Source organism: Prionailurus bengalensis, chromosome B1, assembly GCF_016509475.1.
Source record: "Prionailurus bengalensis isolate Pbe53 chromosome B1, Fcat_Pben_1.1_paternal_pri, whole genome shotgun sequence".
Taxonomy (NCBI): domain Eukaryota; kingdom Metazoa; phylum Chordata; class Mammalia; order Carnivora; family Felidae; genus Prionailurus; species Prionailurus bengalensis.
In genome coordinates this window covers 206,200,683-206,225,249 of record NC_057344.1, presented here as the reverse complement: position 1 = coordinate 206,225,249, position 24,567 = coordinate 206,200,683, and the positions used below count along the sequence as shown (strand labels likewise).

Below are 24,567 nucleotides of genomic sequence, written 5' to 3'. Positions count from 1 at the left end.
CTTCTGTAGGCAAATCCGGTCTGGCAGCCTTGGACCCAGACCCCGAGTGTCACCACTCACCCAGAGCTGCCCCCTGAGGTAAGACACCAGCGTTTGCCTGGCCCGCTTGGCTCTTTGTGTCACCTGGCTGGTTCGTGGAGGCGTTGAAGGTTGCAGCCCCCTCTGTGTTCATCGTCAGCCTGGAAGCCGCGTCTCCGTTCTCTGCGATTTCAAGTTACTAAAATTGTGTTTCCAGACGAACGGGGCTCAGGGGCTTAGTTCACACCGTGCCGGCCTGTACGTAGTGGCTTATTTTTTGTTTGTTTGTTTGTTTTTTTAATGTTTACTTGTTTTTGAGACAGAGACAGAGCATGAGCAGGGAAGGGGCAGAGAGAGAGAGAGAGAGAGACAGAATGTGAAGCAGGCTCCAGGCCCCGAGCTGTCAGCACAGAGCCCGACGTGGGGCTCGAACTCACGAACTGTGAGATCACGACCTGAGCCGAAGTCGGCCGCTTAACCGACTGAGCCACCCAGGCGCCCCTGTAGTGGCTTATTTTAACGCTCCTGCGGGACCTCGGACAAGAAGGCACCACATGGTCGCTCCCCGCCCTGCGGCCTGTTTCTGGGCACGGGAAACATGCCCGACGGTATCGTTACTTGGCCAAGGCCGACGGGTGTTGCCGCTAGGATTCCACCCACGTCGTGGCTTTTCCACCCAGGGCGTTTGTCTGGTGGCGGATCGCGAGGGTCGGGCTCAGGAAAGCAACCTCGCGAGGGACAGGTGCTGGGACGTCCTCGGCTCGTCGCTGGCAGTTGGCGGTCTTAAGAGCTGAAGGGAGCAGAGCCGTAGGCAGGGAGAAAGGTGTTAGAACATTCAGAGCACAGACCAGCCTGTGGGCAAGGAGCCGCCAGGGACGCGGGGAGAAAACCGCAGGCAGGAGCGTTGTGTCATGGGAGTCACGGAAAGACGTCTCCAGGGGCAAAAAGCCATTTAAAAGTCAAATAGAAAAACACAAGACTTCCACCGGGTTTAGCAACGATGAGGTGATCTTGGTGATGGTGTCAGGAATGGCTTCGGTGGACTGTTGGGGTGGAAGCTGCAGGTCACGATAGGTGCAGGAAAAAAGAAACGAGCGAGGTGAAGAGGGGTGGAGAGTGGAGGCGACTCCAGAAGTGGGGGTGGGGGGCCTTCAGATGGGAGACCCTCGAGCTGCTGGAAGCTGGCGGGAGGGAGTCAGCGGAGGAAGTTTGCTGGTGCAGAGGAAGGGGAATAATGAAGAAAGCCCTCCGGAAGGTAGGAGGGGAAGGACGTCCGGAACGTAGGGCCGTAAGAAGACACTTTGCATTGTGGACACAGGTGACGGCGTAGGTGATAAACGCTACGTGTTTGTCGCCAGTGAAGGGATTCTCCGATGGCTTCTGTTCTCATGAACGAGGAAGACTAGACGCCTACGGAAAAGGAGAAGGGAGGTGAGAGAGCTGAGGTTTGAGCAGCGTGGAAAAGATCCAGCAGAGCTGCTGGGGTAACCCTAGGACACAAGTCACTGGAAAGCTGAGAGTTCGAGGGTTCCTTTGAATTTGGAGGCCATGAGTCGATCCTCACGTGACCTAGGATCAGGTGGAGATTTCTAGATGATGGAATTGCCCTGGAGACCACCGTTTGCTCAGACTGGTTATTTCGGGATTTCTTGCAGAGCACCTCGATACACTGACACTGCACAGGCACTGTAGTGACAACAGTTAACCTGTCTCCACGCCACGCTTCCCTCCTGGGCTCTCAGGCACCTGTCGCTCCACATCTCCCCTCACACCCGTGTCTAAAACTGAATTTGTGTCTTCATCTGCAAGCCTATTTCTCTGTAGATTTCACAACAAAGAATACTGTCCGAAATCAAGAGGATCATTTCATGGGGCTCCTGGGTGTCTCAGTCAGTTGAGCGTCCGACTTTGGCTCAGGTCAGGGTCTTACGGTTTGTGGGTTTGAGTCCCGCGTCGGGCTCTGTGCTGACAGCTCAGAGCCTGGAGTCTGCTTCCGATTCTGTGTCTCCCTCTCTCTCGGCCCCCTCCCCCACTCACTCTCTGTCTCTCTCTCAAAAATAAACATTAAAAAAAGAACTCTTTTGGGGCTCCTGGGTGGCTCAGTCGGTTGAGCGTCCGACTTCAGCTCAGGTCATGATCTCACGGTTTGTGAGTTCGGGCCCCTCCTCAAGCTCGCTGCTGTCAGCTTGTCAGCACAGAGCCCGCCTCGGATCCTCTGTCCCCCTCTCTCTGCCCCTTCCCTGCTTGCGCTGTCCCAGACTAAATAAATATTAAGAAAAAAAAACTCTTTAAAAAAAGAGGATCGTGTCATAATGATGAACTGGTACATTCATCAAAAAGACATAATAACCCTAAACAGTTCTGCATCTAATAATAAAACTTTACTTGAAGCAAAACCAGATTTTTTTTTTAACAAAACCCAACTGTAAATTTAAGTTGTAGATTGTAGCTGGCGATTTCAATACCCTTATCTTAATAAATGATAGAACAAGTACCAGAAAATCACCAAGGATATAGTTGAATGATACCATCAGCCAACTCGACCTAATGGACATTTGTAGAACACTTTACACAATACCAGCAAAATATACATTTTCAAGTGTGTATGTGAAGAACATTTACCAAGATGGATAATATTCTGGGCTACAAAACAAGTATGTTCTGGGGCACCTGGGTGGCTCAGTCGGTTCAGCATCTGACTTCAGCTCAGGTCATGATCTCACAGTTTGTGAGTTCAAGCCTCACATCGGGCTCGCTGCTGTCAGCCTGTCAGCTCAGAGCCCACTTCAGATCCTCTGTCCCCGCCCCCCACTTGTACTCTCCTCCAAAATACTTTAAAAAAGAAATTATGTTCTATGACCACAATGAAATTAAGTTAGACATCAGTAATAGATATCTGGAAAACCTGAATATTTAGAAGCTAATAACTCATTTCTAAATTACCCATGGGTCAAAGGAGAAATCAGAAGGAAAATTAGAATTTTGAAGTGAATGAAAATAAACGTGCAGCATTTTAAAATTTGTGGAATGTGGCCAAACCGCGACTAGAAGATAGTTCTCAAACCAATACTTTCAGCATTCATCTTAAAAAACAGGAATAATAAGCAAACGAAATCCAAAGCAAGTACAAAAAGGGAAATAATAAATGTCAGAGTGGAAACCAATGAAATAGAAAACAAAAACAGAGAAAATCACTGAAAGCAAAAGCTGATTATTTGAGAAGATCAACACAATAGAGAAATCCCTGGTCATATGGAACCAGAAAAAGAACAGACAAATATTAATAGCGTGAATAAGAGAAACGATGACAGAGGAGCTCCTGGGTGGCTGAGCTCCTGGGTGGCTCAGTTGCTTAAGCATCTGACTTCAGCTCAGGTCATGATCTCACGCTTTATGACTTCGAGCCCCTGCTTCGGGGAGTAACAGAAAGACGGAGAGGGAATCCCAAGCGGGCTCTGCACTGTCAGTGCGGACGCCGATGTGGGGCTCAAACTCACAAACATGACCCGAGCCAAAACCAAGAGTCAGACGCTTAACTGACTGAGCTGCCCAGGTGCCCCTTAAAACACTTTGTAGCACTGGGTCATGATCTCACCATTTGTGAGACTGAGCCCCACATCAGACTCTGAGCTGACAGAGTGGAACCTGCTTGGGATTCTCTCTCTCCCTTTCTGCCCTTCCCTGCTTGTGTGTATACTCTCTTGAGCAGGTGTTCTATCTCAAACTTAATAAAACATTTTTTAGCAAGTTGAATCCCAACACTATGAAAAGAATATTGCATCGTGACTAAGTGAGGTTTTTCCCAGGAATGCAAAGTTAGCTTAGCATTTGGAGATTGATCAATATAATTTACACTATGAACAGTTAAAAAGACTACATGGATCATCTTAATAGACACAGAATAAAACATGATAAAACCCAACATCCATTCCGGTTTAAAAAAAAAAAAAACCTGCTAGCATACTAGGAATGAAATGAAACTTCCTCAACGTAATAAAAGCAGTTATGAAAAACCTACGGCTGGTGTATAGAATGATGGAAGACTGGACCCGAACAAGCCAAAGTTCTCAGGTCTCACCACTTCTGTTCAATATCGTGCTAGATATTCTAGCCAGCGTATTGGAGCAAGAAAAAGCTTCCAGACTGAAAATAATGAGTAAGTTTATTTAGGAAGGTGACACGATCATTCACATTCACTTGCCAACCTTGGTACTATTGACAGATGATTCCTTGTTGGGGTGAAGATGTGCCATTGTCTAGTGCATTGTTGGACATTTAGCAGCACCCTATCTCTATCCCCTAGATACCATTAATACACGGCACTCGTCACAACCAGAGATGCTTCCAGACATTGCCAAATGTTCCTTGAGGGGCACTGTCACCCTCAGGAGGGTGGGATCTACAGAAAGCTACTAGAACTAGTGAGTTCAGCAAGGTTGCAGGGTGCAAGATTAATATGCAAAAGATAAGTCACGTTATTTCTAGATAACTGGCAACAAATATGGGAAGTTGAAGTTAGGGGGAAATGCCATTTACAACAGCATCAAAAAATACTAAATGCTGGGGTTCCTGGCTGGCTCAGTCAGAAGAGAGTGCGACTCTTCATCTCAGGGTCATGGGTTTGAGCCCAATTTTGAGTATAGAGATTACTTAAGTAAATAATATTAAAAGTATATTAAACTTTAGAAAATGTATTAAATGCTTGGGATAAATCTGAAAAAAGATACACAAGACTTGTGCACTGAAAACTAAAAAACTTGACTGAGAAAGACCTTAATAAATGGAGAGTATACCATATTCATAAACTGGGAGATTCAGTATTGTTCAGACTGATTCTTCTCAGATTGATTATAGATTCAGTGTAATTGCTGTCGGAATCCCATCAGACTTCTTGTAAAGATTGGCACACTGCTTCTAAAATTCATTTGGAACTGCAGAGGAGGGAGAATAGTCAAGTTTGAACCTTTGTTCAAATCTTGTGACTTTTTTTTTTAATGTTTTTATTTTTGAGAGACAGAGCATGAGCAGGGGAGGGGCAGAGAGAGAGAGGGAGACACAGAATCCGAAGCAGGCTCCAGGCTCTCAGCTGGCAGCACAGAGCCCGATGCGGGGCTTTGAAACCCATGAACCACGAGATCATGACCTGAGCCAAAGTCAGATGCTTTAACCGACTGAGCCACCCAAGCGCCCCTCAAATCATGTGACTTTCATTGCCTAACTTCAATACTGTTTATAAAGCCACAGTAATCAAAGTAGTGTGGTGTTAAGATACGTAAGTAGGTCAGGGGCGCCTGGGTGGCTCAGTCGGTTGAGCGTCCGACTTCGGCTCAGGTCACGATCTCGCGGTCCGCAAGTTCGAGCCCCGCGTCGGGCTCTGGGCTGATGGCTCAGAGCCTGGAGCTTGCTTCCGATTCTGTGTCTCCCTCTCTCTCTGCCCCTCCCCCGTTCACGCTGTCTCTCTCTCTGTCTCAAAAATAAATAAACGTTAAAAAAAAAAAATTAAAAAAAAAAAGATACGTAAGTAGGTCAATGCAACAGAATAGTCAGAAATTGGCCCACAAGTGTATATAAGGTCGATTGATTTTTTAAGATGTTTATTTATTTTGAAGGGAGAGGGGCAGAGAGCAAATCTCAAGGAGGCTTCCTGCTCCACGCAGGGCTCCACACGGGGCTCGATCTCATGACTACGAGATGACAACCTGAGCCAATATCAAGTTGGATGCTCAACTGACAAAGCCCCCCAGGTGCCCCAAGGTCAATTGATTTTTGATAAAGGAATAAAAGTAATTGAAGGAAAGGGAGTCTTTTCAAAAAATGATGCTGAAAAACTTGGATATTGTATGTTAAAAATTGTTAATCCGTTATCTTGCATTATGCAAAAATTAACTCAAAGCGTCATAAATCTAAATGTAAAACCTGAAACCATGAAATTTCTAAAAAGATGTATGAGAATTTTTATACGATACTAAAGCACAGTTGAAACAGTTAACCTGGACTTAATCAAAATTAAAAAGTTCAAAATATAGTGAAGACGTTCTTAAGTAGGTGAACGCAGTCAGACTGAGAAGGCCCCACAGTGTATGGTTCCAACTACAGGACACTCTGGAAAAGGGAAAACTATGGGGACAAAAAAGATGAGTGGTTGCCAGGGGCTTCTGGGGCAGGGAGGGATGACTGGGGCAGGACAGGATTTCCAGGGCAGTGAAGCTTCTGAATGGTGCTATAATGGTGGATACAAGTCCTATGTGGTCAAAACCCGTAGAACTGCGACCCGAAGTGAGCCCCATTGTGAGGGATGCACTTAGGCTGCTGGGGTGTCAGTATCGGCTCATCAGCTGCACCAGCTGCACCGCGCGAATGGGAGATGTTAATAACGGGAAACTGGAGGGGGGGTGATGAGGGCATATATGGGAACTCTGCTCTCCGCTCAGCTTCTCTACAAATCTAAAACTACTCAAAAACACAGCCCATGAGGAGCACCCAGCTGGCTCAGTCTGTGGAGCCTGTGACTCTTGATCTTAGGGTCGTGAGTTCAAGCCCCACATTGCATGTGGAGTGTACTTAAATATGTTTTTAAGTAACCTATAAATTTAATACATATATGTAAACATATATAAATACATGTATGTGTGGATAGTGTCATGAGAGTGAAAAGACCACCCAGAACGGAGAAAGTATTTACAAATCACAGAATGGACTTGCATCCGGAATGCATAAACTTTACCTACATCTTGCATACGTGCGTGCATACGTGTGGATATACCCAGAGCGTATATATACAGCAGACATATAAGGAAAGCACATATTCTGTGCATAATCTTCACGGTAATTTCTGCACTCCTGAACAGGCACACACGAGTCTGGGATTTAGTCCTAACGTACTTCAGGTGCTTCTTCTAGTTTGAGTTTGGTGCTCCAACCTTACCAAACTCTGCACTTGGCTGCACACCAAGCTGTCCCCCGTTCCTTTTTGTCTTTCAATAATTCTTACAGCATTGTTTGAGGATTAAAAGCTTCTACATACAAAGTACATGGGACAAGTCTTGGCACATAGTAATTGATAAATGTCACTTACTCTCATTGTTGTCATTTGTCATCAATATTTGCAGACTCAGCTCTAGCATGTCCCATTCTGCGAGCTTTCCCAGACTTCATGCTCCCATGGCACCCTAATGTGCTCGTCTCCTGCCCTGTTGGCTGATTGTCCTTTTTATCTCTGCCTGCAGCGCTTAGCACAGTGCATAATGCCCTACAGGGCTGTAAGCCTTCAGTTACCTCCTATCACATGAAATTTCAGCTTCTCCTCCTATTCCCATAGGATTTTAAAATTCTTTAGTCTTTTCTGTCTTAAAAAAAAATTCATGGGGGCGCCTGGGTGGCTCAGTCAGTTGATCTCAGGATCATGAGTTCAAGCCTCACGTTGGGCTCCACACTGGGAGTGAAGCCTACTTAAAAAAAAAAATCCCTCAACTCCATGCTCCTCTGCTTTGTCTTGTATTTTTTCTTTTATTATCAGGAGTCTTAAAAACTTGCGTGTGACGAAAGTAACATGTTTTGAGCACTTATGCTAGGCACTAGTTTTTTTTTTTAACCTTGGTAAAATACACATGATAAAATTTACCATCTTAACCATTTGTAAGTGTACAGTTCAGTGAAATTAAGTACATCCACATGGTTGTGCAACTATCCCCACCATCCATGCATAGAATTCTTCATCTTGCCAAACAGAAACTGTTCCTATTAAACGGTAACTATCTTCCTCCTGCCCCACCCAGCCTCTGGCAATCACCATTCCACTTTGTCTCTATGAATCTGACTACTCTAGACTTTGTGTAAGCAGGATCTCACATCCTTTTGTGAGTGACTTATTTCTCTTAGCATAATGTCAAGCCTCATCCATATTGTAAGATGAGAATTTCTTTCATTTTTAAGGCTGAGTAATATTGTGTTGTATGTGCGGATATACCACATTGCGTTTAGATGCTCATTGTAGATAAGCACTTGGGTTGCTTCTGCCTTTTGACTGTTGCAAATACACTGCTATAAACGTTGGTGTACAAACGTATGTTCAAGTCTCTGCCTTTAATTCTTTTGAGCATATACTCAGAAGTGGAATCACTGAATCATATGCTAATTCTATGTTTAAGTTTTGGAGGAACCAGACTATTTTCCATAGCGGCTGCACCATTTTACATTCCCAACACAAGTATGCAGAGGTTCCAGTGTCACCACATCCTCCCAGCCCTTCTTAACTTTCATTATTTATTTTTATTATAGCCATCCTAGAGGATGATTATCTCATGACTTTGATTTACTTTTCTCTACTACAACCTACTAATGTTGAACATCTTTTCATGTTCTTATTGGCTAGTATATCCTCTTTGGAGAAATGTGTATTCACATCCTTTGCCCATTTTTTGAATTGGGTTGTCTTTTTTTTTTTTAATTTTTTTTTTTCAACGTTTATTTATTTTTGGGACAGAGAGAGACAGAGCATGAACGGGGGAGGGGCAGAGAGAGAGGGAGACACAGAATCGGAAACAGGCTCCAGGCTCTGAGCCATCAGCCCAGAGCCTGACGCGGGGCTCGAACTCGCGGACCGCGAGATCGTGACCTGGCTGAAGTCGGACGCTTAACCGACTGCGCCACCCAGGCGCCCCTTGGGTTGTCTTTTTACTGTTGAAATTTAAGGGTTCTTTATATATTTTAGATGCTAAACTTTTATCAAATATATGATTTGTAAATATTTTTTCCCATTCTGTGGATCATCTTTTCAATTTATTTTTTGGGTTTTTTTTTTTAACGTTTATTTATTTTTGAGAGAGAGAGACAGAGTGTGAGCAGGGAGGGGCAGAGAGAGAGGGAGACAAAGAATCCGAAGCAGGCTCCAGGCTCTGAGCTGTCAGCACAGAGCCCGATGCGGGGCTCAAACTCACAGACCGCGAGATCATGACCTGAGTGGAAGTTGGACGCTTAACCAACTGAGCCACCCAGGCGCCACTCATCTTTTTGATTTCTTAATAGTGTCCTTTGAGGCAGAAAAGTAAAAATTTTGATGAACTCCAATTTCTATTTTTCTTGTTGTTTGTACTTTTTGTGTCATATTTAAGAGTCCTTTGCCAAGTGCAAGGCCATGAAGATTTTCTCTCCAGGTTTTAGCTCTTATATTAAGGTCTTTGATTCATTTTTAATTAATTTGTGTGTGTGGTATGAGGTAGGATCCAAATTCATTCTTTCACATGTGGATATCCAGTTATCCCAGCACTGTTTGTTGAAAAGATTGTTCTTTCCCCATTGAGTGGTCTTGACAGCCTTATCAAACACCAGTTGACCATAAATGGAGTGGTTTATTTCTGAACTCTCAGCTCTGCCCATTAATCTGTGTTCTATGCCGGTTCTGCCCCGTGTTGATTACCAGAGCTTTGTACTAAGTTTTGAAATTGAGAATGGGAGCCCTCCAACTTTATTCTTCTTGTTTTGGCTATTCCATAAATAGCTAAAGGTTCCTCAAATTTCCATGTGAATTTTAAGGTCAGCTTGTCAATTCCGTGTAGAAGGTAGTTGGAATTTTGGTAGGGACTGCAATTAATCTGTATATCAATTTGAGATGTATTGCCATCTTAACAATATTAAGTCTTCCAGTCCATGAACAGAGGATCTATTTCTATTTATTTAAGTTTTCTTTAATCTCTTTCAACAATATTCTGTGCTTCCTTTGTTCATTTCTTTACTATTTTTGATGCTATTATAAATGTAATTGTTTTCTTAAGTTTATTCTCAGACTGGTTGTATACATTTCTAGTGTGTAGAAATGCAGTTGGTATTTGTATATTGTTTGCTGTAACCTTGCTGAAGCCATTTATTTGATCTAATAGTTTTCTTGTAGGGATTCCTTAGGATTTTCTTTGTGCAAAATCATACCCTCTGCAAATAGAGATAGTTTTGCTTCTTCCTTCCCAGTGTATATGCCTTCTATTTCATTTTCTTGCCTAAGAAATGGCTCGAACCTTGGCAGCATTCTGTTGAACCATGTTGTCTCGTCCCTGATTGCGGGCAGGCCGTGGTCAGTCTTCCGCTGTTGAGTGTGATGTTAACTGCGGGTTTTCTGGAGATGCCATCTATTAGGTTGACAGAGTTTACTTCCATTCCTAATTTGTTGAATGTTTTTATCATGAAGAGGTGTTGGATTTTGTCAAATGCTTTTTCTGCATCTATTGAGATGATTGTGTAGTTTTTGTCTTTGGTTCCTTTGGTGCAGTCATTAATTTTATATTGTAAACCAACCTTGCATTCTTGGAATAAATCCCACTTGGTCATGGTACATAATCCTTTTAATACATTGCTGGGTTCCATTTGTTCACATTTTGTTGAGAATTTTTGTGTCTATATTCAATATTTACTGGTTTTTAAAAAAATATTTGAGAAAATTTAAACATACAAAAATATCTAAAAAACAATGTAATGGACATGTTTCCCAAAATTAGTGCCTAAAGAAACACATGTTACTTTTTCTCTTATTTTTTCAGCACAGATTTTTCTCCTTGCCAACCCCCCTTCCTCTGCCCTCTCCTCTTTCTTCCCCCTCCCTTTTGAAAAGTAAGGTGTTAAGAGTTCAGTGCTGGCCGTGACAGAATAAGCCACCTACAGGCTTTCTCTCCTGCTGATTACAGGTAAAAACCTGGACAAAATACTAAAAGAAAAACTATGGAGTGCAGATAGATTGGTGAGGGTAGTTGAAACTTGGAGCAGTGACCCACACAAGTGTGAGTTTTCTACTTTTCAGTCTCTTTTCCCCATGGCTTTGGCCCTAGGCCGGCCACCCGCTGTTGGGCTGTGCTGTGAGAGTTGCTGCTGCTGCATAGACAGCAAACACTCGGAGAAACTGCCATCTTTTTGCCTAGAGGAACCGTGAAAAGGGGCCCAGTGAGCAGAAGCATGTGAACGAAAGAGAACTAAAATATCAGAACAATTTTGAAAAAGAAGACCAAAGCTGGAAGACTCACTCTACCAGATTTGAAGATTTAATATGAAGCTGGGGGCTCCTGGGGGGCTCAGTCGGTTAAGCATCTGACTTCGGCCCAGGTCATGATCTCATGGTTTGTGAGTTCAAGGTCTGCTTGGGATCTTCTCCCTCCTTCTCTCTCTCTGCCCCTGCCCCACTCGTGCTTTCTCTCTGTCTCAAAATATATAATTAAACTTGAAAAATATTAACCCCAAATCTGTCGTACACTGAAATTAAAACCTAAAACACTAAAACTTCTAGAAGAAATAAGGAAATCTTTGTCATCTTGAGTTAAGCAAAGCATTATTAGATATGACATCAAAAGAATGATCCATGAAACAATTGATGAATTGGACTTTATCAAAATACAAAAATTCTGTTTTAAAAATTGGTAAGGGAATGGAAGACAAGCCACAGGCCGTGAACAAATATTTGCCAATTACATATCTAACAAAGAACTTTTAACCAGAATGTATAAAGAACTCTCGGGGCGCCTGGGTGGCTCAGTCGGTTAAGCGTCCGACTTCAGCTCAGGTCACGATCTCGCGGTCCGTGAGTTCGAGCCCCGCATCAGGCTCTGGGCTGATGGCTCAGAGCCTGGAGCCCGCTTCCGATTCTGTGTCTCCCTCTCTCTCTGCCCCTCCCCCATTCATGCTCTGTCTCTCTCTGTCCCCAAAATAAATAAACGTTAAAAAAAAAAAAATTAAAAAAAAAAGAACTCTCAAAACTCAATACTAACACAAATAACTTCCCCCAAAAATGAACAAAAGATTCTAACAAAATATATACAGATAAAAGGCACATGAAAATGCCCAATTAGTAGGAAAATGCCACACAAGGTATAATACACATTTTTAGTACAACTAAAATAAAAGGTTTTAAAATTTTTTAATGTTTATTTTTGAGAGAGAGCATGGGAGCGCACGTGAGTGGGGGAGGGGTGGAGAGAGGGAAAGGGAAACACAGAATCCAAAGCAGTCTCCAGGCATAGAGCCCGACATGGGGCTGGAGCTCGGGAATGACAAGATCATGACCTAGGCCGAAGTCGGACGCCCAACCAACTGAGCCACCCAAGAGCTTAATTTTTTTTTAATCCTACCAAACTAGGGGTGCTTGGGTGGCTTAGTTGAGTGTCCAACTCTTGATTTCGGCTCAGGTCATGATCCCAGGGTCGTGGGATCGAGCTCTGTGTCAGGCTCTGCGCTGAGTGTAGCCTGCTTGGGATTTTGGCTCCTCTGCCTCTCTCCCCCATGCTCGCGTGTGCTGGCTCTCTCTTTCTCTCTCTAATTTAAAAAAAAAAAAAAAAAAAAAGTTAAAAAAATAATGAAATAAAAACTACCAAACTAAGCGCTGGGGAGAATGAGGACAAGTTGCAGTTTCATGTGCTGCCAGTAGGGGTGCAAATGGTACAGCCTCTCGGTTTACCCAGCAGACACATTCTGAGGTGCTTACTCAAGAGAAATAAAAACATGTTTCGCAAATGGCTCTGTGCAAATATTTACAGTGCCTTTGTGCATAGCCACCCCAAACTGGAAATAACCCACGTTTCTAGCTAGTGATTGGATGAACAGAGGGGTCTATCCATACAGTAGCATTAACTACACAGCAATAAAAAAAATGTCAGTGCTCCCCCAAAACGGGTGAATCCCAAGTGCATCATGCTAAGTGAAAGAAGCCAGACTCCCAAGATTCCGTGGATTGTGAGTCTGTTTATGGGACAGTCTGGAAAGGGCAGATTATTGTCCCATTACTGGGTCACTACTGCTGACGGTAGCAGGAAGCACAGTGGTGGCCGGGGTTTGGGGTGGAGGAAAGGAAGGCTGGACCGCAGAAGGCCTGCTTGGGGACAGAGCTGCTTTGTGATTGAGGCCCTGGTTACACACCTGTGTGCAGTTGTCAACGGTTGGTAGAACTGCACCCCAGAAGGGGTGCCCTCGACTGTGTGTAAGCTGTAAGCAGCGAGTAAAGCGACAGATGCCTTCCTGATGCGGCTGCGGCCCCGTTCCCAGCCCAGCCCCCCGCGATCCCACCCCCCACCCCCGCCCAGGTGACCACAGGGCTGTCCTGAGCTGGTGAGTGCTGTTATTGCGTATGTTTTCATCGTCTTACTGTGCGTGTGCGTGATCACAAGGGGAGCAGATGGTCTGTGTGTTTTAAACGTTTACATAAGTGGTATAATAGTAAGTGTGTCTTCTTGCGGCATCATTTATTCCTCTCAACATCGTGTTTCTGAGTTTTATACACGTAGCTTTGTTTCACTTCACTTCCTGTGTCGGTCGCTCGGGCCGCCCTCACAAAAGCCCACGGGCTGGGGCCTTACACGACGGACATTTCGTTCTCACGGTTCTGGAGGCTGGAAGTCTGAGGTCAAGGTGGCTGCCTGCAGACGGCCGCCTTCTCGCTGTGTCCTCACAGAAGACAGAGACACCTGTCCCCTCTCCCCCACATCTGTGAGGACACCCGTGGCATCTCGGGGCCCCACCCTCATGACCTCATCTAACCTCATCCCCGCCAAAGGCCCCCCTGCTGGCGCCACCCCATGGGGTGGGTAGGGCTTCCACATAGGGCTTTGGGGGACACAAACGTTCAGTTCGTAGCACTTTTTAACAATTCGTTTAGCGTTCAATAATAGGCTGGGTGACACATTAAACTACACACCGGCACACTCGTGTGCATCCGTTTCCTAGAGGCTACACCTAGAAATGCAGCTGCCACCTTGTGGGTGTACATGTCGCGGTGTGGTCTCCACCCCTGCCCAAGCCTGTGTCCCCATGGCCTCGCCACTCTTGGTGGACTTCTGCGGACCTTAGTGGTACCTCATTGTTCTCACTTGCCTTTCCCCGGTTGATAATGAAGCTGAATATCCTTTCTGTTTATTCACACTTTGTTTCTCCTGCCCAGAAATTGCCAGTGAGCCTTCTTTATCTGGTTCTGGGGGTGGGGTGTGTTTTTGTTCTGTCTTGTCATGGTGAGGGCTGGCACTTTGTCTCAGTGCAAGCCTCAGGGACTTGGTCCCATAGAACATCCTGCGTTTGGCCTACGGCCATACCACCCCGAACGTACCCAGTCTCGCCTGGTCTCGGAAGCTAAGCAGGGTTGGGTCTGGTTGGTACTTAGATGGGAGAACAGCCCATGTTTAGGACGAAAGTGTCTAACGGCACGGTGTCTGGTGTTGGGTCAGGGGTTTCAGGCGGGGACACAGCGGATGGAACACCCATCGTGTGTGTGTGCCTTCTCGTTTCTCCCACTTCCGGGGGGGGGGGGGGGACAGGCACAGAGCATGGCTCCCAGATGACAGTGCTCAGCAGTGAGGAGGTGCTCTTCCTGCCAGCTGGAAATACCGGGGTTCCTGGGAGAGGACAGCATGGCAGGGACCCTTCCTGCCCCTCGGGGTGGGTCCTTCCGGCCACGGGTCCGCCCTGTGTCTGCCACCACTGAAGCTGGCAGGGGTAGGCCCCCCAGGAGCACTCTGGCCTGCTCAGACCTGTGCTTCTTCCCAGGCCCCACCATGTCCGGGCCGCAGACCCCAGAGCCGGCCCGCCGCACGCAGGGAGACTCCCCCACAGGCACAGGGGGCGAGGACACCGCCGACGGGATCCAGCACTCACAACGCATGCTCAGCTTCAGTGATGCGCTGCTGTCCATCATCGCCACTGTGATGGTCCGTGTGCCGCGCCCCCCCACCCCCAAGCCTCCTCTCCCATCAGGGCCCCTGACCACACCCTCTCCAGACAGCCTTCTGGTAGAGCTCAGCCCAGCATAGACCCTGCCCTGTCTTGGCAGTGTCCTGGGGTCCGTCAGCCATTTGGGCAGCTGGACGGGTGGGGGAAGCAGTCCAGCACTGGCCCGAGTCCCCGACACCACGTCATTCAAGGGGTGGTCTCTGCACAGCCCAAGCAATGTCCCATGGCCCTTTTTGTGTGTTTGCTCTCGTAGATCCTGCCTGTGACCCACACGGAGATCTCCCCAGAACAGGTACTTGGGAACGGTGGTCTGCGGCATCGAGGGTGAGCTTACAGAAGACTCGGTCCACGAGCCCGCTTCTAGGCTCCACCCAAGATGTGCCTGGCTGGGAGGGGTGGGACCAGGTCTTCTTCCCTCAGCAGCCCTGGTTGGCCCCAACCTTGGCCTGCAGACAGAGGCAGTGCCCTTGAAGTGAGCTTAGGGGTCGGCTGAGGACGGAAGGTCCGGCAGCCCAACAAGCTTCTGGTTGGCATGGAGACCTGTACCCTGTCACCCCCGGAGCGTCCCTCCTACACGTTCAGGGGGCAAGGGGAGATGCTCCCAGCCGGGCCTCCCTGAAGCACAGGGACACGGGGTTTTTCTCATGAAGTAAGTGGGAAACAGGTTCTCTGAAGCAGTTTCCCCTTTATAGCCAACTTGGAACATCTCTGTCCTGTAAGTTAGGTGGTGGCGTATTCCCTCAGATTTGGGAAGATGCCTGAAAGTCCCTGGGCATCATGCGTGCGCCAGTGTGCCTCGCTCAGCCCCTCAGTGGACGGGGGTGTTGTTCAGTCTCAGGGGACGGAGGATGTGAGGTGCTGGGTCTGTCAGGCCCCGCACCACAGCTGGGCGCTGGACTCCGGGGTTGGCCCGCTTAGCCGGGGTGCTGTTGGGAGTCAAAAGAGCCGCATCATGTGTGGGAAGGCGACGGCACCCCTGGTAGGGTCTTGAGGAGAAGGAAATGGGAATGCGGGTCTAGCCTGGAACCAGCAGCCAGCACCCAGCCAGCAGCTGGGGGGAGGGAGGGCCGGGGCACCCGCCTGACTGCACCAGCTCCAGAACCCCTCTGGAGGACACTCGTGCCAGGTCGGAGACCTCAGTGCTGCCACTGTCACAAAGGGTATGGCTGTGCGAGCAGGAGATGCCGGGAGGTGACACGGGGAGGTGTCTGGACAAACTGTCCCCAGTTGTCTGCACTGGGCCTGTCTTCTTGGAGAGCGGCACCTTGTTGTGAGGTCTGCGTGTGCACGAATCGAGCCAGAAGGTGGTGCGGTGGTCCGGGGACTCCTTCTGGGAGCCCAGGGCTGTAAGGAGGTGTCAGCCAGCAGGCGCTCCTCCCCATGTGGAGGGAAAGACTAGTCAAGGGCGGGAAACCCAGCAAGTCAAAAGCTGTGAGTCCTTGGTGAGATAGTGGGGTCCTGGGTGAGACCCCCTGATGCAAGTAGAAAACCAGCGAAAGTGGTGACACGGTCAGTTTTCCACTTTGAGCTTTTGCTGACAAAGCATCGCATCCCATCTTGCGATTCCAAGGGTCCCAGCTTTGTGTTGAGCCCGGTTCTGTTTCCCCACTGCACCTGCGAGTCCCTTCTGACCAGGGCGAGGCGCACCGTGACCTCACCAGGCTTCACAGCTGTTTCAGAATTGGTTACCTGCAGTGCGCTTGGCGCCCTGTGCTGGCCCGGGAGTGCCCGGCAAAGACTCTCTGCCCCAAGAGCTGGTGCGTCGGAAGCTCCACACCAGGTCCCCAGATACGCACAGCGGGATGCGGGGCATCCCCCGATACGCACGACGGGACACGGGGCATTGGTGCTGTGCAGCGGGGAGGCGGGGAGGCTACCCAGAAGAGGAACCTCAGGGTGGGCTGGGGTAGAGGCTGAACCAGAAGGGGAGGTGGGAACCGCCAGACCCTTCAGAGGCCCTGGGGACTCGGCACCTTGGACGCGGCCGCCGGCTGCCATGGACTGAAGTGGTCTCTGATGGTGATGCTTTTCTGTTCCTCCAGTTTGACAAAAGTATACAGAGACTTCTAGCAACCAGGATTGCTGTCTACCTGATGACGTTTCTCATTGTGACTGTGGCCTGGGCAGCACATACAAGGTACAGAGTCAGGCTGGGGGCTTTTTCTGGGCTGAGGTCCACATGTCTGTGGCTCACTCAGTGCGTGTGCCCAGAGGGTGCAGGCCCCAACCTGTCCGGGGTCAGCATGGCAGCAGGCGTGTGCTCAGGGCACCAATAAGACGCCCATTCTCAGGGTGTCTGATGGCCCCTCCCTCATTTCCTGGGTCAGCAGGCCCCACTTCACCCCAGATTCTGGCTGCAGGCCTCTGCACCCTCCTCTCCACGTGACAACAGGGACTGGGATGATGACACAGGATAACACACTTGCGTGGGCACGCACACAGGACCGGGCAGGGAAACGACTGCAAGCTGACTGCCCCGTGCACCCCTGCAACGCCGCAGCACTGTGCTCAGGTCCCTCTGCCTGGTCCTGGGGCTCTGGCAAGGAGGAAGAGGCTGCAGGGTGCACACTCCCAAGCCAGAGCTTTCTCTTAAGAAGGAGAAGGTTCCAGGGGCGCCTGGGTGGCGCAGTCGGTTAAGCGTCCGACTTCAGCCAGGTCACGATCTCACGGTCCGTGAGTTCGAGCCCCGCGTCGGGCTCTGGGCTGACGGCTCAGAGCCTGGAGCCTGTTTCCGATTCTGTGTCTCCCTCTCTCTCTGCCCCTCCCCCGTTCATGCTCTGTCTCTCTCTGTCCCAAAAATAAATAAATGTTGAAAAAAAAATTAAAAAAAAAAAAAAAAAAGGAGAAGGTTCCTGAGGGTCTGACAGGAACAGGGCCCCAAGCTGCAGGGGACCCCTGACCCCCAACCCAGGCAGGCAGGCAGGCTCCCGGGGAGAGGGTTGGGGTACGGTGCGAGCCCTTGCTGAGGAAATGCCCCTGCTTGGGGGACGGTGGGTACACAGGGAGAGCTGGGAGCTGTCCACACACTGGCGCTGGCAGTAAAAACGTCTGACATTTTAGGGGCGCCTGGACGGCTCAGTCGGTTGAGCGTCTAGCTCTTGATTTCAGCTCAGGTCACGATCTCACGGTTCATGAGTTTGAGCCCCGAGTCACGCTCACGCTGACAGCACAGAGTCTGCTTGGGATTCTCTGTGCCTCTCCCTCTCTGTCTGCCCTTCCCCTGCTCATGTTCTCTCAAAATAAATAAACGTTTAAAAAACATTTTTTTTAATGTTACGTTACACACCTGCTTTTAGCAAAATGACCGTTTCTGGTAGGGACGGTTGGCCCTTTGTAAAGGCTTAGGGGCTCCCCTGTCCACGCAGAGTGAAGAGGGGGGCCACGGCCACTCTCTGCCTGGTCCTGCTTGTGGCCGATATGGCTGAGCTCCCTGTCACTCCAGCGGCACACACAGGGCCACACAGCACCTTGTTTGTGCACTGGCTCGTCAAAGGCCACATCCTGCTGCCAGAGTTCCCAGAGTGGGCACAGATCCACCTAGGACCCTGGTGGCTGGGCCCATCTCCCCCAGGCTCAGTGGGTTGCCGGCGGGGCTGCTGTCCATGGGGGATATGACCCCTTTCTCTGACTGTAGGGGAGTGCAGGACCCCAGAGCCAGCCCTGGCCAGATGCAGATCTCCCATGTGGGGGGAATGAGGCCCACTGAGCCCTGCCCAGGAGAAGGCCTTGTCCTCTGACCCCTCGGAGGGGGACTCCACGGAGGGCAAGGAGAGCAGGGAAAAAGATTTTTGTTTCTAGCTCCTGCATTGACCCTTGGTGAGCTCTGCTCATGTTCTCTGTGTTTAGTTTTCTGCTCATGATTTCCTGCCTTGAAATAAGAACCATCTGTCTGTTAATTAGGCTGTTTCAGTAGGTTAAGTGTATAACATCCTTGGAAGGATTTCCTTTTTTAAAAGTGGCCTTTGGGCACAAGACCAGAAGAAGGACTCCCCTGCCGGTTTCCAGTCTCCCAGGCAGCCAAGGGACACCCCAGAGCACTTGGGACACCTCCTGGGGGGGGGGGTGCGTCCTCTGCTCCACAGGCTCCGAAGACACTGTCCCCAGAGCCACCACGTGCCTCGTTGGTTTCTACACAGTGATCCCAGCTCTGAAGCCATGCGCGTCGACTCAGAAGAGTTCGTGGAAATGCGAACAGTGTGATTTCTAGGGGACTTGGGTTTTCTTCTTTGTATTTTCAGTCTCTTCCAAACTTTGTACGCTGGATAGTATCTTAAATTCGATTAAAAATGACATTTTTAATGATGTTTCTAATCCTCAAATGCTGGAACGTGTGATGCTATTAGAGCCACCTGATTGATGGCCCGTCTTTCTGTTTTCCTTACGTTGTTTAGATTGTTCCAGGTTGTTGGGAAGATAGACGACACACTTGCCTTGCTCAACCTGGTGAGTCGTTTTCATTTCTTGAGAAACGATTATGTTTGTAATCCTGTGTTCCCCGGAGAAGGGAAAGAAGTGCTCAGCCTCTGGAGCCTCTGGTGTTGAGAGCCTGGGCACCCCCCCGCCCCCCACTCCTGGACTCCTCACACATCCTCCCACAGACACTGCCGACAGATGGGCCCCCTCCCCTCTTGGTTCCGCCGTGAGGGCATGAGCTGAGCTTCCTTGGGGCCTAGGAGTCGTACAGTGATCCGCCTCTGGGGCGGCAGCACTGCCAGAGGTCCCCCTGGGCGGCAGGGCCTGCAGGACACCTGGGGCGGCCTGCCTGCCTTCCCTCCTCAACCCTCAGCTCTCTCCTTCCTCCTCCTTCCTAGGCCTGCATGATGACCATCACTTTCCTACCTTTCACTGTAAGTACCTGCAGTCGCCCCCTGGGTCCGGCCTGCCCTCCCCTGGCCAAGGGGACTCAACCCGGGATGCTCCCTCCTCAGAAACTCTCAGACCGGCCGGGTGGCCCGAGGCCCGACCACAGAGTTGCAAAGAGGAGAGAAAGTTCCAGGGGAGCCAGTGGCAGTCGGGTCTGCCCTAGGGGTGGGACACACCTGGGGTCTCCAGGCCGTTTGAAGGGGGAGAGGCTTCCAGGGGCCCCCAGCAGGGACTACGATGGCAGAGACACCTCTGAGGGTCCAGCGAGCGGCATCGCGTCCACACCCGTCCCCACCCCTGCCCCCGGCCCCTGCACGGCCCCCACCTCACCGCCTCCTGCCGTCCCGGGTTCCTCCCCGACTTGCGGCCCCCACATCGCCTCCCCCAGGGGCTCTTCCACAGCCTGGCCTCCCCCTGTTCGCGCCTGCCCGCACTCCCTGTCAGTGCTGACGGAACAGTGGTCTGGGCATGCAGGGCCGTGCGTCAGAGCATCCTTCGTGAAAGTGAGAACGTTGCAGCTTTAAAGGCTCAAAGCATTCTGTGGGTTGCTCCGGGTCTGCCACCACCCCGGACCGCTCTGTCACTGAGTGCACGGCGCGCCTCAGGCACAGCAGGGCCCTGCACAGCCTGGTTTTGTCTTGTCTCTCTGGCTGCAGTTTTCCTTAATGGTGACCTTCCCGGAGGTGCCTCTGGGCATCTTCTTGTTCTGTATGTGTGTGATCGCCATCGGGGCCGTGCAGGTAGGACACCCCAGCCCGCCTCCCCCTCCCCATACACTTGTTTTCCTGGAGCACACACTGTGCACACGTGTAGGATGTGGCGTGTCGGCCGCAGTGAGAGCCGTGCAGAGCGGCTGCCAGACACCCCCAGCCGCAGGCTGCAGCAGGACGGATCCAGGGGCTTTTCGAGCCCGGACTCCCGTAGCGACATGGAGGGAGAGAGGCATGGGGCCGCCCGGTGTCCTGAGGCACTCGTCTGGTGGGGCAGGGTCCCGGAGACCCCCACACACGGCCCCAGGAGCAGAGCAAGGGCTCCTGTCCCCTCTCCCCACCCTCTGGGACACCCCGTGGGGAGCCTCCCAGCCGAACCTTCTTCTCTGGGGTCCCCACCCCTGAGGCACCTGTTCATGTCCACGGGTGGGAGGGGTTACTGGCCAGAAGCCTCTGCCCAGGCCCTGCATCCTGCCGCTCCCACAGGCGCTGATCGTGGTGTACGCGTTCCACTTCCCCCACCTCCTGAACCCCCAGATAGAGAGCTCCACCCACAGGACCCTGTATCGGCAGCACATCCTGGGCATCGTCCTCAGGGGCCCGGCCTTGTGTTTCGCTGCTGCTGGCTTCTCCCTGTTTTTCTACCCCTTGGTGAGTGGGGGAAGCAGGGGGGTGGGCAGGGGTGACATCTCACTGAGCAGATGGCCACCAGAGGGTGGGGCGGGGGAGGCACCACCAGGGAGGGGTACAGAGCTGTGCAAAAGTCTCCAGGGGCACCGGGCAGCACGTGGCCTGGTGCCCAGGGTGTCAGGGAACGTAGCTGGAGGGAAGGGCCCTCCCCCCGCTCCCCCCTGCTGCGGGGACTTGCTCTGCAGGTGAACGTGCACCACAGTCAGAGCCAGGCCTGGTCAGATGGGGGCAGCTGGTGGGCCATGCCTCACCCACATTTTCCCCAAGTGGGCAGAGCTTTAAGACCAGAGGCGAGAGACACAGGTGCCCGGAGTCTGGGCTGTGCTTGTTCTCTTGGTGAGTACGGAGTCTGCACAAAGCTGCCAGGGCAGCCAACACTGCCCCGGCCGGGGCGGGGGAGGGGGGGTTTCCTAGCAGTGTTGCCATGACGGCAGGCAAGAAGCACCTTAGGAAAAACATTGATGAACTCGAGTGAGCGCGTGGGAGAGTGGACAGAGCTGTGCCTGTCCTAAAGACATGCGTGGAGGGTATGAGCCACCCAAAGAAAAAGCAAAGAAAGAAAATTCCTGAACTAAAGGAAACTGAAAAGTGGAAAAAAACAGAGGCGAAGCTGTTGGCAGAAGGAGCCCCATTGTGCAGCCCGGCTGAGGAGAGCCAGGGTCCCAGGTGGGGACTGGCTACCGAGTCTCAGGAAAACCCAGGTGTGGTCAGAGGTCAGGATGCTTCACACGGACATCTCTGGTTCAGTCTTCGGTGCTCTCCACTCCGCACCCTACACTTCAGGGGATGCGAGAACTTGGAGCTGTTTCAGCCAAGTCACAGAAATCAAGGTTGGCGAGTGCCTTTTACCTGTCAGCTAATTTTTTTTAACGTTTATTTATTTTGAGAGAGAGAGACAGAGTGTGTGCAGGGGAGGGGCAGAGAGAGGGAGACACAGAATCCGAAGCAGGCTCCAGGCGTTGACCTGTCGGCACAGAGCCCGACGTGGGGCTCGAACCCACGCATCGTGAGATCATGACCTGAGCAGAAGTCAGATGCTCAACCGACCGAGCCACCCAGGTGCCCCTCGGCTAATTTTTTTTTTTAATGTATATTTTGAGAGAGAGTGAGTCCCAAGCAGGCTCCGTGCTGTCCGTGCAGAGCCCGACGCGGGCTCTGTCCCACGAACTGCAAGATCAGGAGTCGGCCACTCAACCAGCTGAGCCCCCGGTGCCCGTAGCCATCAGCCAGCTTAATAGGAATATTGTTCTAGCAACGCTTCGTCTTCCAGAAATTGAGGGAAATCCTGACAAGCAGCTGTTTCAGAGTTGATGGTGGAAGCTTCTGCACGGTTCCCGCCTTTCCCCGAGCGCTCGTGAAGGCGAGGTTTCAGAACCAGAGCGTCGTAAATATGAAGAAATGGTTGATGTTCTAGATGTCTAGTGCACATTTCAAGAGAATTCCAAGTTTGAAACAAATAGGCAGGCAAGGGCCACTGCAGAGCGTTGTCTGCGTGCTGGGGGTGGGGGCTAAGCGTCCCAGGCGCCCTGAGGTCAGGTCCAGGCAGGCCGGGTGGGGGAGGGGTACGCCAGTGTGCAAGCAGGCAGGCAGGCAGGCAGGTGTGGGGGGGTGAGGGCAGGCCTCAGGCTTCTGCTTGGTCTCCTTAGTCTTGAGCATGTTTAAATTGAAGGGGGTGCTGGTGGGAGGGGTGCGTGGAGTCAGGCAGGGCGTTCTTGGCTGTGGCCTGCAGTGGGGTGGCTCCTGGTGGGCAGGGCAGGGCCAGCAAGGGGGACGCACTGGACAGGAGTAAGGGGCAGCTGGCCCGAGGCCGCGTACACGTCCTGGGGGGCAGCCTCTCCCGGCTGTGCATTCATGGTGGCCGACAGCGGGTGTTGGTTGGACAAAGTCAGGGGCTGAGGATGATGGAGGTCATTGCATGGAGCATGGAGGGACAGCTGGGGTGTGGTATGGGCAGTCGGGACGAGCAGAGCTGAGGACCAGGGCAGGCCGTGCCCACTGCCAGGGCCTGGACCAGGAGCCTGGGCTGAGTGGGCAGCGTCCATTGGGTCCATGAGGAGCCTAGACAGTGACCTTGCCCTGATGCCGTGATGACAGTGGGGGAGGGGCACCTCAGCCACCAAACAGGAAATGGAGGGCTGGGGGGGCCCAAGTGACCAGCGGGTCCAGTGGCCTCCGAGGGTAGGCTCAGGCCATGGCGCTCTGTGATGGAACAGTCCGCTGTCAGTCCGCCCCCACCCACCTGCCCATCAGCCTTCCTCTTGTTGCCTTCTTCCCTCTTCCCCTGCCGTGTGGCTCCGATCCTTTGCCCTCTCCCCTCCTCACCTGGAGCCCCAATGCCCGCCACCACCTGTGACACGACACATGCAAGCTTCCTGCCCCCCAGGAAGCCCGTGGTCTCCATCCTCCTAGACATCCTTGCCACCCCCTCCCTCAGCCAGACGCTGTGCTGGATTCACCTTCTAGATCCAGCCCTTCTTACCACCCTGGCCCGGGCCATCCCGGTGTGGCTACCTTCCTGCAGCGGTGATGTTCTGGGGCCTCTGCATTGGGCCTCTCATGCCAGCATCTAGTAGAAGCCACTTGTGTTATTTCTCTGTCCCCTCCCCCCCCTCCCCCCAGATTGGGATTCCTCCTCCCCTGTGGCTCCCTCCCGCTGATCCTGCAGGGCCTGCCCACCGATTGGCCTCCTCCCACCTGCTTCACACCCGGGAGGCCCGTCCCTCAGTGTGTCTGCTCAGTGATGTGGTCGGGGCTGTAAACAGATCTGTGATGCTGGCCTTCGTCATCTGTCTGCAGTGTGCCACTGTCTCCCTGATTGTACTCCCCACGTCAGGTGACCCTGAAGTACTTGGCTTGCAGGACAGAAGGGGCGGGAGCCCCCCGTTGAGCGCAGGCCTGGAATGGGGCAGCGGTGGCAGGAGGAGGCGCCTCACTGCAGGGGTGTCGGCTGTGTGGGTACCACAGCCGCAGGGTGAGCAGAGCCCTTGTGGGACCTGCCGGTCTGCCCCAGCCTTGAGGGCTCGAGCTGCCAGAGCCCAGAACACGCCACCTGGCCCTACGGCCTTTCTTGTTCAAATTACGGGGTGTGTGTGCAGTGAAGCCCACGCCACTGTGTCCTGTAAACACCATCCAGCGGCAACGATGGAGTGCACATCGCGTGTAGCCGCCACCTCCACCTCCTTCTGGAATGTTTCCCACACCCCCCCCTGCTGCCTGGAAGCCACCAGTCGACTTTCCGTCTCTCTCTGTGGATCTGCCTGTGCTGGGTAATTCATGTAAATGGAATCATAAAACACGAGGCTTTTATGTCTGGCTTCTTTCGTTCAGCATAACGTCTTCAAGGTTGGTTCACGTCGCCCCAAGTGTCAGGACTTCCTCTCGTTGGCTGGACCACGTTTTCTCACCCGCGCGTCTGTCGACGGACTCTGGGTTCTTGCTCGTCTTAGCTGATGGGAACAGTGCTGCTGTGAACGTGGGGTGCACACACCTCTTGGAGACCCTGCTCTCCGTTCTTCTGGGTGCACACCCGGGCCAGACGTGGGCTTACTGGATGGCAGGGGGAGGAGGGTGTGGGCTTGCTGGATCGCAGGGAGAGGCAGGC

At 51.3% G+C, this 24,567-nt stretch overlaps 1 protein-coding gene across 4 annotated transcripts in view; it reads left to right on the top strand.

The window, feature by feature from the left end:
* The window catches only part of TMEM175 (transmembrane protein 175), a 29,723-nt gene that overhangs the window by 551 nt on the left and 4,605 nt on the right, over positions 1-24,567 (top strand). The window contains exons 2-9 of one of the 4 annotated variants that reach the window (XM_043573226.1): positions 14,521-14,681; positions 14,957-14,995; positions 16,746-16,840; positions 19,095-19,146; positions 19,515-19,550; positions 20,223-20,306; positions 20,763-20,927; positions 23,586-24,272. In XM_043573226.1, the coding sequence (XP_043429161.1) occupies positions 14,529-14,681; positions 14,957-14,995; positions 16,746-16,840; positions 19,095-19,146; positions 19,515-19,550; positions 20,223-20,306; positions 20,763-20,927; positions 23,586-24,236 (1,275 nt within the window). In that variant the 5' untranslated portion in view covers positions 14,521-14,528 and the 3' untranslated portion in view covers positions 24,237-24,272. Of the gene's footprint in view, positions 1-14,520; positions 14,682-14,956; positions 15,028-16,745; positions 16,841-19,094; positions 19,147-19,514; positions 19,551-20,222; positions 20,307-20,762; positions 20,928-23,585; positions 24,273-24,567 lie in introns of those variants that run through there. The other 3 variants (XM_043573223.1, XM_043573225.1, XM_043573227.1) reach the window with 3 other exon arrangements.